The sequence below is a fragment of the Epinephelus lanceolatus genome, chromosome 10 (assembly GCF_041903045.1).
Source record: "Epinephelus lanceolatus isolate andai-2023 chromosome 10, ASM4190304v1, whole genome shotgun sequence".
In the NCBI taxonomy this organism is placed as follows: domain Eukaryota; kingdom Metazoa; phylum Chordata; class Actinopteri; order Perciformes; family Serranidae; genus Epinephelus; species Epinephelus lanceolatus.
In genome coordinates, this window is record NC_135743.1 from 21,581,052 (window position 1) to 21,595,258 (window position 14,207).

At 39.4% G+C, this 14,207-nt stretch overlaps 1 protein-coding gene across 1 annotated transcript in view; it reads right to left on the bottom strand.

The window, feature by feature from the left end:
• Positions 1-14,207, bottom strand: part of LOC117266103 (uncharacterized) — a 60,325-nt gene that overhangs the window by 13,244 nt on the left and 32,874 nt on the right. Inside the window, exon 10 of the mRNA XM_078171750.1 lies at positions 13,836-14,147. Within this exon, the coding sequence (XP_078027876.1) occupies positions 13,836-14,147 (312 nt within the window). The remainder of the gene's footprint in view (positions 1-13,835; positions 14,148-14,207) is intronic.

Below are 14,207 nucleotides of genomic sequence, written 5' to 3' on the forward strand. Positions count from 1 at the left end.
GGTTGCAGATGGAGAAATGTTTTGCTGTCTCTTCTTCCTCTTTTACATCAATGTGGAAAAGGCTTAAGGGAAGCCTGTGAGGGATTCTGAGACACTAATACTCAGATGAATAATATCACTGCTTGTGACTTAATTCCTTTATTGATCCATGAAATAAATTGCAAATACCCAATCTATTATGAAACTTTGGTGATGGACATTTCCAACAAAAGTGTAATGTTGGTTCAGTATTTCTGCTGACTCTGAGAGATTTGCAAAAAAAATAAAAATTGTATGTCACACACTTTTTAACATTCAGCCACAACAGCCTGCTTTTTAAAGGACATAGAAAACAAAATGCTAAAAATGAGAAACAGGAAGCTAAATGCAACGGGCCAAAGTGACGAACATACAGTGTCTGTTATTTATTTTTCTGTTTTTTTTCTTTTTTGTTTTTTTTTTTTTTCAAAACTACAATTTGTTTTAGGCAACAAAGATATTCAACAGTAACAATGTCAAAAAAACCAGCTCAGAATTTTCAGTTTTAGATAAAAAGTTTTTCACCTTTTTGTAAAGTGTCTTTTTCTGTCTACCTTGAAATTATTTATCAACTCGAAGACAAATGACTAAATGTTTACACTTTTAGAGTTTTGCATCATATTTAAAAGCAATTTTGATGATTTAATATATTTCATATAATAAGTTATGACTTACGTTTTCTTCAGGTCTTTCGAGCAGACCGATGAAAGACGTGTGGAGAAATGAAGTTCCTTAAAAGTTGTGCTGCTTTTTAAACAGTCTGCAACGCTTGAAATGAGGAAGTCACTGTGGTGCACATGTGTGACGGGGGGCTGGGGGGGATGACATGCAGCAAAGGGCCACAGGCTGGACTCGAACCCGGGCCGGGCAGCCTTGTACACTTGCTCTATCCACTAAGCCACTGACGCCCCAAATGTACTTTTTTAAAATCAGAAATGTCCGACATCTGTCCTGATCTTTGCTTTTGCTTTATTGATCACAGATATTATTCTTTGATTCAAATATTCAGTCTTTAGATGTAGAAATGAAATATAATGTTTATAATAACAGCCTGTTCACAGGAATGTCTACAATTGATCAAGACAGTACAAAAAAATCAATAATTAGCCTTTATTGTTGAAGCAATTTACACAGTTACTATAACAACAATAACCTTGTTAAACTTAATACTTAAATCCCGCCAATTTAACTAAAATGTTTCAAATCTACAGACTGACAAAAAAATCTGGATTGAAAAGGTGATGTCATGCTCAGTTAACTCTCCTGTGATCATTTACAGTCTTTTTTTTTTTTTTTTTTTGGCAACATTTTTATTAAAATGTACGAGACAAGTATGGCAACACTGAAATTCTGTAAGTACAGGGAAGTCCAAAGAAATTGCCAAAGGGAAGCAAAAACAGAATCGTTGAACAACAGAAATAGCCGGGACTTAAGTACATTTTTAAATTGCTGCAAAATATTTGTTGTAGTTAAAGAAATAGTACTTTAATTCAATCGAATTCAAATTCAAATTTAGCACTTTAGTCTCATATGATTTAATGTGACACTAAATGAATACATGCAAACTTAGTTTAAGGAATACTTAATCCACAAAATGACTTTGTAAATGAATCAGTCATGCTGTGTTTTTTCTTGCATGTCTCCACAGAAAATGGCAACATACTGATTTACTGATTAATTGGGGACCACCTTTAATGACTTAAAGACTATATCAAAACATCAGTTTACAAACACACACAACTTGTGCAGAATAATCCAAGTGTCATTTATACCGTCTTTTGCTCAGTACTTTCATTTTGCCCACCTACTGCATCAAACAGAGGTTTGGACATGCTGATAATTCTAGTTTGATATTTAAAATAATATTACAACAAGTTTTTCAAATCAAACAACAAAATCGATTGTGAATGCCCTCTGGAATAACACGTAGTAGCGTCTTAGGATCTGACGCCACTATCAACAGGAAGACATCATCTGTTTGTGCTTTTCAAAACTGTTATTAATAACTGCTGGAAAAATATATTTGTTTTATGACCTGACAAAGCTTTTGTTAAGTTTTGGTTAGGATTGGACACAGAAGCGACCAGGTTAGATTCAGTGACAGATTGTGGTTTGGGTTCAAATATGTCAATCAATCAATCAATCAATCAATTTTATTTATAAAGCCCAATATCACAAATCACAATTTGCCTCACAGGGCTTTACAGCATACGACATCCCTCTGTCCTTTGGACCCTCACAGCGGATAAGGAAAAACTCCCCAAAAAAACCCTTTAATGGGGAAAAAAAAACGGTAGAAACCTCAGGAAGAGCAACTGAGGAGGGATCCCTCTTCCAGGACGGACAGATGTGCAATAGATGTCGTACAGAACAGATCAGCATAATAAATTAACAGTAATCCATATGACACAATGAGACAGAGAGAGAGAGAGAGAGAGAGAGAGAGAGAGAGAGAGATGCAGGTAATGACAGTAGCTTACAACAACATTAATGAAAGTAATAATATTATAATTATAGTTCTGGCTACTGTGGTACAATATGTTGGAAGTATATATTAATATCTGACAGTATACATATGTGACAATAATCATATGTGTATAACAACAGTAGAAGTATGACTAATGATGGCAGCAGCAGCAGCAGCAGCAGGAGGCATCTGGCAGGACCACAGCAGCAGCACAACCACACACGTCACGCTGTCCAGGCACCGCTGCGATATGAGTTAATCTGAGAGACAGTGGAGCACAAAGGCTCCGGAGAAGAAGCCGAGTTAGTGACATCCAGAATGGCCGAGTTAGCAAGATGCAGTAATAGAATACGAGAGAGAGAGAGAGAGAGAGATAAGGAGAGAAGGTGCCCGGTGTATTATAGGGGGTCCTCCGGCAGACTAGGCCTAAGTCAGCCTAACTAGGGGCTGGTACAGGGCAAGCCTGAGCCAGCCCTAACTATAAGCTTTATCAAAGAGGAAAGTCTTAAGTCTAGTCTTAAATGTGGAGACGGTGTCTGCCTCCCGGACCGTAACAGGAAGATGATTCCACAGGAGAGGAGCCTGATAGCTGAAGGCTCTGGCTCCCAATCTACTTTTGGAGACTTTAGGGACCACGAGTAACCCTGCGTTCTCAGAGCGCAGTGTTCTGGTGGGATAATATGGCACTATGAGCTCTCTAAGATATGACGGAGCTTGACCATTTAGAGCTTTATAAGTTAACAGTAGGATTTTAAATTCAATTCTGGATTTTACAGGGAGCCAGTGCAGAGAAGCTAAAACAGGAGAAATATGATCTCTTTCTTAGTTCCTGTTAGTACACGTGCTGCTGCATTCAATTAGCTGGAGAGTTTTTAAGGACTTACTAGAGTTACCTGATAATAGAGAGTTACAGTAATCCAGCCTAGAGGTAACAAAAGCGTGGACCAATTTTTCTGCATCTTTTCGGGTCAGGATAGGCATAATTTTCGCAATATTACGCAGATGAAAAAATGCAGTCTGTGAGGTTTGTTTTAAATGAGAATTAAAAAACAAATCTTGATCAAATGTTACTCCGAGGTTTCTTACGGTAGTGCTAGAGGCCAGAGCAATGCCATCTAGAGAAACTATGTCATCAGATAAAGAGTCTCTGAGTTGTTTGGGGCCAAGAACAATAACTTCAGTTTTGTCTGAATTTAACATCAGGAAATTGGTGCTCATCCAGGTTTTTATGTCTTTAAGGCAATTATGAAGTTTAGTTAATTGATTATTTTCTTCTGGCTTCATAGATAAATACAGCTGAGTATCATCCGCATAACAATGGAAATTTACAGAGTGATTTCTAATGATGTTACCTAAAGGAAGCATATATAGAGTAAATAGGATTACTATAGGATGACTCATTATGAACGTGAACAAACTGAAAACGATCAGATAAATAAGATTTAAACCAGCTTAGTGTAGAACCATTTAGGCCAATTAAGTGTTCCGGTCTCTGTAGCAGAATTTGATGGTCAATAGTGTCAAACGCGCACTAAGATCTAATAAAACAAGTACAGAGACGAGTCCTTTGTCTGAAGCAATCAGAAGGTCATTTGTAATTTTAACTAGTGCTGTCTCAGTGCTATGATGCACTCTAAATCCTGACTGAAATTCCTCAAATAAATTATTATCATGGAGAAAATCACACAGCTGGTCTGCGACTACTTTATCAAGGATCTTTGAAAGAAAGGGAAGATTAGATATTGGTCTATAGTTGGCTAACACCTCTGGATCCAGGGTGGGCTTTTTTAGGAGATATGTGCTTCGTTAAGGGTGAAGGGCTTTGTTGTCATGGTTACAATTACATACATGTGGTTGAGGCTGTTGAACGATTGCGGTCATGCTTGAAAACAGTTGGTTCCCAACTAGTGGTGGGTCGTGATCCAAAAGTGGATCGTTGGCCCATTCTGACTTGACTGCAATTTTGAATTACAGTGAATTTCCAGCACAGAGCTTTTATTTTGAAGTGCTGATTCCTGCTGTAGAGTGAGTGACTAACGGACAGTTACTTAACAGAGACAGCAAACTAGCTGGACCACATGGCCAAACGCCAAGTATGACATTGAATGTATGAAACTGTGTGGACCTTGAACTAATGACTAAGGAGAAATCTGGACCCCGTGGCTGGACCAGCAGAGAACCACTGCTTTAAAAAACATCCACTATTTGGAGCAAGAATTGAGCAGTGGCCTTTCATGTCAAATTCAGATGTTTTGTGAACCCGTGCATCCACCCCGACCTCATCTCTGACAACAAATACCCCTTTTCGACAGTCATGGGCTGGCTTGGCTTGGCTTGGCTTGGTTTCGTTTAGTTCTTGCTATCAGCCCAGCAGGTATATGCATTTCCATTACAACAGGGCTACCTGCTTGAAAGTGTGTCTTTAACTGATAACGGCTTGTCTTGAGTGATGATGTTTAGAGGCAGCGGGCTGATCCACAGTTAAAGTCCCCTGTTATTTTTGCTGCATGTGTTTTTCCACAGCAGAGCAGGTAAAAGAAGTTCACCTGTTGGAGGTGAGCTGTTTGCAGAGGTGCAGTAAGAGCCTGGGGCCGTATTCACAGAGCGTCCTAGTACAAAGAGTTGCTCCAAGTGATCTTAGTATTGTGACATTTTCTAAGAATTTCCCCTTAAAGTTAAGACTAGGTCCTTGTAAATATAGAAACAAAACTGGTAGGAGTATGGAGGAGGACTTTTAAGAGTGTCTTCAGCAGGTGGAAGTGGTGGAAAGACAAAGTGGTAGGAGAGAAATATTCTCCAAAGGCTGGATGACAGTAAGTAAATGAAATGCTACAGATTAGATTATGCAGGGATAATGTTTGTGGTCGATCTCATTAGGGATACACACACATTTCCCACCTAACGCTATAACACCAGAAATAAAGTAATCAACACTGAGACATTTGGAAAACTGGAAAAATGAGTGATGACTTGGCTCTATCTAAACCTTCCATCAGCAGAGATATCACACTAACAATGACTTCACTTTCACCGTGTCATATTGGGATGCAGTTCATTTAATTTCCACTGGGTGTCGACACCTTGCAGGCTCACAAAGGGGCGTGTCTGTGACAACCAATCACATCTGTTAAAAGAATGCATCCTACCTAGCAGCGGGGGCTAACCGTGCCTCCTCACTAAGGTAAAGGTTTGTGTCCCTTCCTTGCTCAGAGTTGCTCTTAGAAGTTTCCTAAATCACTCCTAAGCTAGGACTCCTTACTAAAGGGTTTTTTGACTGAGTTAGGAGCTCTCTGACAGTGTTCTCAGAATGTTTGTGAATACAGCCCCTGTGGTTTGCAGCTCTTTATCTAACGTCTCACTGTGGTAGTTTCTGCTTTTACTCTTCCTCCCTGTGGTATTATTAGACTTGGCTTTATTATAGAGAGGCTGCTAACAAAGTTCTGTGAATTCAGTTTTTTACACATTTCATTTGACACAGATTCCTCACAATAAAAATCCTCTTATATTTTGTTATGTAAAAACTTTTATTATGAAGCCGCATAATAAGGAAATGTTGAGTTTTCGAGCAGCAACTTCACACAACTTCTAATACGGCTGAAAGAGAACATGAAACAGTAAAATGAAGCAGATATCTAAAGTAAAAACAGGAAGCAGGAAACCTAACACCTAGAACCAAACCCAACTCCAAACCAGAGACTCAGTTAGAAGCTGCAAAAGTACTGAGAGCTGAACACACAGAGACTTTTAAAGACACCTTTCTCTCTGGTCTCCTGGAGACAGAGGTGAGTAGAGTCTCGCCAACACACACAACTGGTAATGAAAACGTAAACTGCCGCAGCATGGCTTCACTCGCCGCGGCTAAAAGTGACAGTAGAAAAGGCCCAAAAGTCAGCTTGTCCTTTTCTCCTGTGGTGGCAGTTTCTACTAGACAAAACACACAGAGTCAGAAACTTGTCTTTCTGTAAGTTTAATTCAGCATCTGCAGATGGACTCACAACAAACAGTCAAGAAGGAGCAGAGTGCAAAGAGTGAGCCCTGAATACAGGAGATGTCAGATACTTATACACAACAGCTGAGGTCAGGGGTCTTTAACAAGCATCGTCAGAGAGGTGACAAAGCAGTTTGGGTCATCTTATCTAGTCATGTCCTCGGACATCAAGTAAAGCACTCACAGCTTGTTACACACTGACAAAGAGTAAACGTCATGTAAGGCACTTGTGCTTGTGATATCCTGACAAGACATAAAATGTAAAGTTACTTCACATTCTTTCTGCTTAGTGGCACATAGTACAGAGGCCTAAAAGTTTCCATTACATAGGTTAAAAATATTTATTTTAATTTATATTATATTGTTGATTACCTTTTTGATTATATGAATAATTTCCATTTCACTCCCACCATAATTACCACAGCCTCTACGAGTGCTGTCATTCTTCTTGGCAGGATGGTCTGAAGTTTGTCCTTTGTCCTCTTAATTGGCTTCACACTCTTCTGTCACTTCCCATGAAGCCAGTCATGAGAAAGACTCGGACATCTCCTCATTCAAAAAATTTGCTTTTTGTTTCAAATAAAATGTACTGCTCTTGATCAGGAGAGCTTTAACATCAACAAAAGTAAAACAAAAAAACAAAAAATCACCTCTGATGAACTTTGAACCCAAAAGGAGCATTACACACTTTATAGAGGAAGTATTTGTTATGTTGAAAATTGGTTTTGTGCCCACCACCCTGTAGAAAATGTATTTACAAACACTCATATCACTTTTCTTGTTTGCCTCAATATAATAATGACAAGAAATACTTAAGTAAAGTTATCTGATACTTATCAAGATCATCATCAGTGGAAGTGTACATCGTCATTTTGGAGTTGTTTGGGCAATGACATCATATTCTGGAGACATGTCTCTACGATTCACTGACATGTACGTTCTGTCCTCTTCTTTCGGCTTCACATGCTGTCTGGCTCTCCTTTGAGGAACAAAAGAAAAAGTCAGGATATACATATCCATGTGAATATATTTTATATTGAAGTGCTGCTGTTCATGAGCAGAGCTTTTGAACCAACAAGTATCATCCAGTGCAAAAACATACCAAAGCAACGCTATGCAGACTGTGAAGAAGACGTTCACACAGAGAGATACACCAGCAACAGCCAAGAGAAGAACTGTCATAAGAAATAACCAAATAATAATATCAGTCTCATATATATAATAATCTACATCTCAGAGCTCTGTTTGAATGTTGCATTTATGAAACAGTGAAAACATTGTCCACTAAATAAAGCTAGACCTGTCAGGTATACATTATGAAGGTTTGACATTTGATACATAGACTGCACTGTCACTTAATCAGTAAAACAGACCTTGACTTTGTGCAGATGTTTGAGGCTCAATGCTGTTGACGCAAAAATGTCGACTGGCAGATCCAAGAGAGTTGGAGCTGCGGCAGAGCAGGGTGGAAAGATTTTTCTCCTGTGGTTGATCCACAGTAAGGTTGCTCGTCAGACCTGTGTCACTTAGGTTGCTTATTGCAAAAGAGTGATTGACAGGTGACCCGTCCAAATACCACTGTAAAGTGGGAGAAGGATTTCCCACAGTCCTGCAGGAACATCTGAGCTGGGCTTCAGCTATGGTACAATGAGATGAGGGCAGGATCTGTGGGGAAACTGAAACACATGTAGAGAAAACAGACTTTAGAAGGTTAGAGTCAAATAAAGTTAAATTTATTCAAGTTTGCAAAAATTAAATACAAAATGTACTGATAGAAAAATAATTGTTGAAAAGTGATGCAAATGAAATGTTCCATTACTACAGGAATAATGAACTGACCGAGTTAACTAGTAACATATGTATTTATCTGTTCAAGTATTTATAATTTTGTCCCATATTGTCTTCTATACAGATAAGGGACTGTGGAAACATGGACTAAATTTGGCAAATTTATATCAATGCATAGTTAAAAAAATAAAGAATTAATTATATCACTTAGAAACCGATCACAGCATCGACTGGGAGTCAGAGCCATTGACAAGAACTCAGTTGACAGATGTAGAAAGATCAAGGAGGCCACCACATCGGACACCAAAGACCATACATGAACAGTCATGGTTTTAATCTTCCTCCATATGCAGTTGCATGTTATCACATGACCAAAGTTCCTTACTGTTTTGTCTCCTCCTTTTGAGGGAAGATCAAATATTAGAAACACCTCTTAGTGTGAAGTTTAATCTCTCTATAAGTGTTTATTTAAATAAATATGTATAATACAATGTCACATTAAGTCTTAATAGAGACTGAGTAATAAAATGTCTAAATTAATGCAGTGAATAATAGGGTTGGGAACGATTAACCGATACGACCGGATATCCGGTTTGACAAGCGAGAGATACGGCTACGTCGGTAGCAGCCTCCTCAATCGATACGAATCAGCCATGAATCCTTAGATGAATCGATTGTAGAGTCATGGATTCGGGTATCGCGAGACTAGCAATCGGTTGACTGACTTTAACAGTTTGCATCTCGAAAACAACGCGAGAGCCGGCGGCATGCTCTGAAGCAGGCATTACTGACAATGATAATGGATATAAACATCAGCGCCAGCTTGACTGGTGGAGATGAGGAACAGAAGCTAATGCTGGTTGGATAAACCAGGGAGCAGTCAAGCCGCAGCAGAAACTAATGGCGAATCCTGCCGGTTGTGGGTTGAACGCGGGGTCACAGACACAGACAGAAATACGTATTGCTGTCAAATACGGCGGTGCATGATAACGGCTTACCGGCGACTGACAAGCCCAGCTCCAGGTCCAAGAAGTCTTCGTCGGTGTCATGACTACCCAGAAATACCAGGCGAGCCCTGGCAGCACACTGGTATGTGACGTGTCAGAGGAGAAACGAGCAGTTCACATTTCCACAAACCTCACTGCACTTTAGGGACTCTGTTTCCCACAGGATTTTTGGAGACTATGGCGGGGGGTCCGAACCTTCTAGGGGGGTCCGGGGGCGTGCTTTGTCTTTGTATTTTGTATATATTTGATTTAAAGGCATCAATCTGGTGAATTCTGAGAGCCAAGTTATGATGGCAGAATATGCCAACCGTGTTTGAACAAAGTTCAATGAACGAGACGGACGCAAAGTAAACGGAGGCTGCGCATTGACCCTTTTGCCCGTGTCTGCAGGGACGCATGATGGAGTCAAACGGATCACGTGCATAATTAACCACAAAACAAGCAAATACTTCATCTAAATGACATATAACACTCATTATGCTTCAGCTGAATCCTCTAAGCAAATGGCCATGTTGAATTGAAATTAGTTTATCACGTTAAATGTCCAAAATTGTATGAAATTGCTCCAATGCGTTAAACCAATCTTTGTGCATAATCACACAGCCTGGTATGCCCTGGCAAACACAGTGGGACTGCTGTACAGACCGTTGGTCTTTCTTCCCCTAATCCTGGTTATTTTCTGAAAGCACAGAGCGAAGAAATGTCTTTTTTTTTCTCCCCCAGTCTGCTGTCAGCAGCAGCGGCGGCTGCAGCGGGGATTTCAGCACCAGACAGCGCACATATAAAAGACTTGACAAGCGTCTCCTTTAAGTGTGTTTGCTGCTAGAGAAATTATACATAATAAATGAAGACAGTGACATATTTTCAATAAAAAACAATGAGTTGAATGTTCATTTCAAGCTTTTGTAGTAGCCTACAACGAATTTCAGAATTGTACGAGTGCGGCCGGAGAGTGGGCGGCAGTGGTTGATGCAGGAAACTCGATATGGACTTGAAATCAATTTCGGAGTGGGGGTCGTTCGGAACGACGGGGTTTCGGAATGGAGGGCTGTCCCCTATTGGGACATTGTGCATGCACAGCCCTTCACCACCTGGATCCTAAAATAAACACCTGTTTTATTACATAATCATGCTTCCGTGTTGCGCCATTCATTAAGATCCGATATTTCTGTCATTCAAATAACAAGAATTGTGGTTTACTGTGGTACACTGATGGATAAACCACTGATGGATATATGAGAAGTGAATGAACACATTGATTTTCTAGCCTTGGTACTCTCTTCCAGGGCACGTAGGGTACAACTGAGATTTATTTTAATTTTGGTAACAGCGTAGTGTGTACGTATGGCATATCACCAATCATAGTGGGCCGCCATGGCCAAAAATGCCAGTCCAGCCCTGATTTTTACTGATAAAAACACTAGTGGTATGTTATGGTGAAGGGTTACACTTAAAATATGGCTAAGGATTAGTGGTTTAACATTTCAGTAATCAAAAGAAAAATGACTAACGTACTGATCTGCCTCTGCAGGGCTATTTTATGATTTTAAATCATGTGCAGACAAAATATTCTTTTAAAACTCTCTCTCTCTCTCTCACTAACAAACACAGTTACAGATACGCAAAACAATACAAAATACGCAATATGAAAAGAAAACAAAAGGTAAGACTCAAATTAATTACACACAAACAGACACAAATTACTGCTTCCCTCCCTCACGATTTGCAAGTACAGCACCCTGAATCAGAGCATTTTACACAGCTTCAAAAAGAAGAATTCAAAAGCCCTCTGGTAGTTGAATGCCTCTGGGACAGGCCCATTTATGGCAACCCACTGGATCCGTCGCGTGCGCGAGCTGGCCGAGGCGCGGGTGCTGGAGCTAATCGCGGCCATTCAAGTCAATATAAGCTGCTCCACCAGAAGCGCCGCAACGCTCCTAGCCACAGCCTAGAAGCGGATTGGCGCTCCACTCCGCTAAAAATACGGGCCGGGTCTATTTTTGACGGCGCTTCAGCCACTCCTACAGAGTGTTGTTCATTTACCAGAGGCATTTTATATCTGGCTGATTTTTGGAGACTATGGCGGGGGAAATTAAACTATGGCGGGCCACTATAGTCTCGTCAATGTATGGGAAACACTGGGACTGTTCTTTACTTGTCAGAGGAGGAGGGTGGCTGGTTGATTTTTATTTTATTTATTTATTTTATTTTTATCCCCCCTATGTTAATCACTTATTGATGATGTTTTTTAAGTATGAATGAGTCAATAAGTATTTTATTCCATTGAAATATCATTGATGTATTATAGAAAAGTGATTTATCTTTTTATAAATGACAAACACAGAGTGTAGCAAACACAGAGAAATAGTCTGACATGCTGTCAGTGATAAGCTGCTAGTCATCACAGCCCATGATATCAACTAATAACAGGAGATGTCAGATTCTGCCCCTACATTGCATGTTATTATTTTATTCTGCTTTATGTTTATATTGTACAGCGTTATAATAAACTTTATTCCAGACTCAAGTCCATATAATATACATACAAAAACACAGACAATACAATAAAAACAACACAACAAGTAGGTTTAAAACACTTAAATTTTACTTAAAGTTCACTTCACTTAAAGTTTAAAACTTCTTCTCATTTTTATATTGATCCCATCCAACAAAATGATGTTCATTCAGCAAGACTTTTTTTGGTCCATGTCTAAAAATAAATACATTTGACATGGGATTTTGTTGTTGTTTGACTTTTTATTTTATTTTTGCCAGTGCCATACAGCAACAATGCTTGGGGATGTGGTCTTTTACAAATTTGAAAATACTGTAAGAATGTCACTTTTATAGAATTGGCTTCTTTATTTTATAATGTATGACTAATGTCTACATCAACAAATGTTAACCATAGAATCCTATCGAATCGTGTCATTCCTACACTGTATAGAATCGTATCGAATCGTTGTGTATTAAAAATATATCGTTTTTGAATCGTATCGTAACCCGTGTATCTAGATACGTATCGAATCGTCTATCACAGAGAGATTCCCAACCCTAGTAAATAAGCAGATCAAATTAAGAGCTGTACGAAAAACTAAATAAAACAGATGGATAAATTAATAACTAAACAGTCAAACTTTTCTGTCAATTTACTGAAATATTGCTTTACCTAACATAAAACTTATGAAATGTGATACTTACATTGAACATCTATTTGGCTGATGTTTGATCGTCCAGCTCCAAGATCATTTTGAGCCTCGCAGAAAAACAGACTGTTGTCTTTAGATGCTGTAATGTTTAAAACAGCTCCGGCCCCAATAAAAGTCTCCTGGCCTCCATCAGCTCTGTACCAGGTGTAGTTCTTTACTGGCGGGTTGGCGCTGCTGCTGCATGTCAGAGTCACATGTTTGTTCTCTTGTACTGGACCCAGGGGATGGACTGACACTATGGTGTTTTGGGGTGAATCTGAACAATGAGTAATGAAATATAAATATTATTATTATCTTCTAATTGATGTTGTCAAATATAGAAAACCAATTTCAGAATGACTTTGTTTTAGGTTTAGCTTCAACTGGTAATCAATTTCATTATTGATTAATCTACTAATTTTTCTATTAATTAAGTAAGTGCACTTGATAAAGCTAGTCATATATTGGGTATGTAGAACGTTTGATACATACACTGAACATCTATTTGTCTATTGTCGGATCGTGCAGTTCCAAGATCATTTTGAGCCTTGCAGAAAAACAGACTGTTGTCTTTAGATGCTTTAATGTTTAAAACAGCTCCGCTCCCAATAAAAGTCTCCTGATCTCCATTGGCTCTATACCAGGTGTAGGTCTTTACTGGCGGGTTGGCGCTGCTGCTGCATGTCAGAGTCACATCTCTGCCCTCTGATACTGGACCAGATGGATGGACTGACACTGTGGTCTTTTGGGGTGAATCTGAAAAATGATGAATAAATAACTTGTATTATTTATAGGTTTAAAAGTAATGTGGGTTTTTTAAGTGAAAATAGAATATGTTAAATGTAAGTGCTGACACCTTTTGGGTTGTTGTGTTGTTTTTTTGTGAGGGGAATGTTACCAAATCCACTTTGCTGACTCAGCTCAAGTTAAAGCTTGGTGCAGCATCAATGGACAGTGAGTGAGAACACAGCTCTGCCAAAAAAAAAACATTTCAATTTGCCAGAGGCCAATCTTGGAACACAACTAGCTTTTGATCTAATGACAGTAACGCCTCTAAAGCCTCTGGGGGCAACATCTAATATTTTGGTGGTTCTGGTTTAGCCAATGGATATTCTGGAGGAGACATAATCTTGCTTGCGCAGGTCATTTCAGTATGTGGATGTGGATACATTTTTAAAAGGCTTAATCGTCATCAATGTTGGTGATGGGTTCCAGTATTGCATTTCAGCCAATGTGTTCTGCCTCTCTTGCTCTCCACACAGACTGTTAAGCTGCCTCTTAAATGTGATTGTGTGTGAACGCAAAAACAGTAGAAGGCAACGGAACAGTTCAGCTATATTGTTAATAATTCTAATGAATTTAAGGACAAATGAACTCACATGAAATATTAGCTGTCAAACTTGTCCTAACAGCTGAGTCAGTGCTGCCATCTTGTTTGTTGTAGGTGGCAGTACAGGAGATTATCTTTCCATGATGGAGGTGAGAAGCAGTGAAGCTGACAACAGAGGTCTGGACTTTAGTTTTGTCCTGATTCTCCTGCAGTGTCTCCTGACTGTCACCCAGGCCGGGGGTCCATGTCAGAGTTGGAGGGTGAGACAGACAGGGAGCTGGAGCAGAGCACGTCAAACTCACTGGGGCTCCCTCCTTCACCTCCAGTGTGGACGAAGTCAGAGCCGGTCTGGGTGGATCAGCTGATGGGAAGGTACATTTTGACCAGTCACTGAATAAACAATCATTTCTCTCTAGTTTTA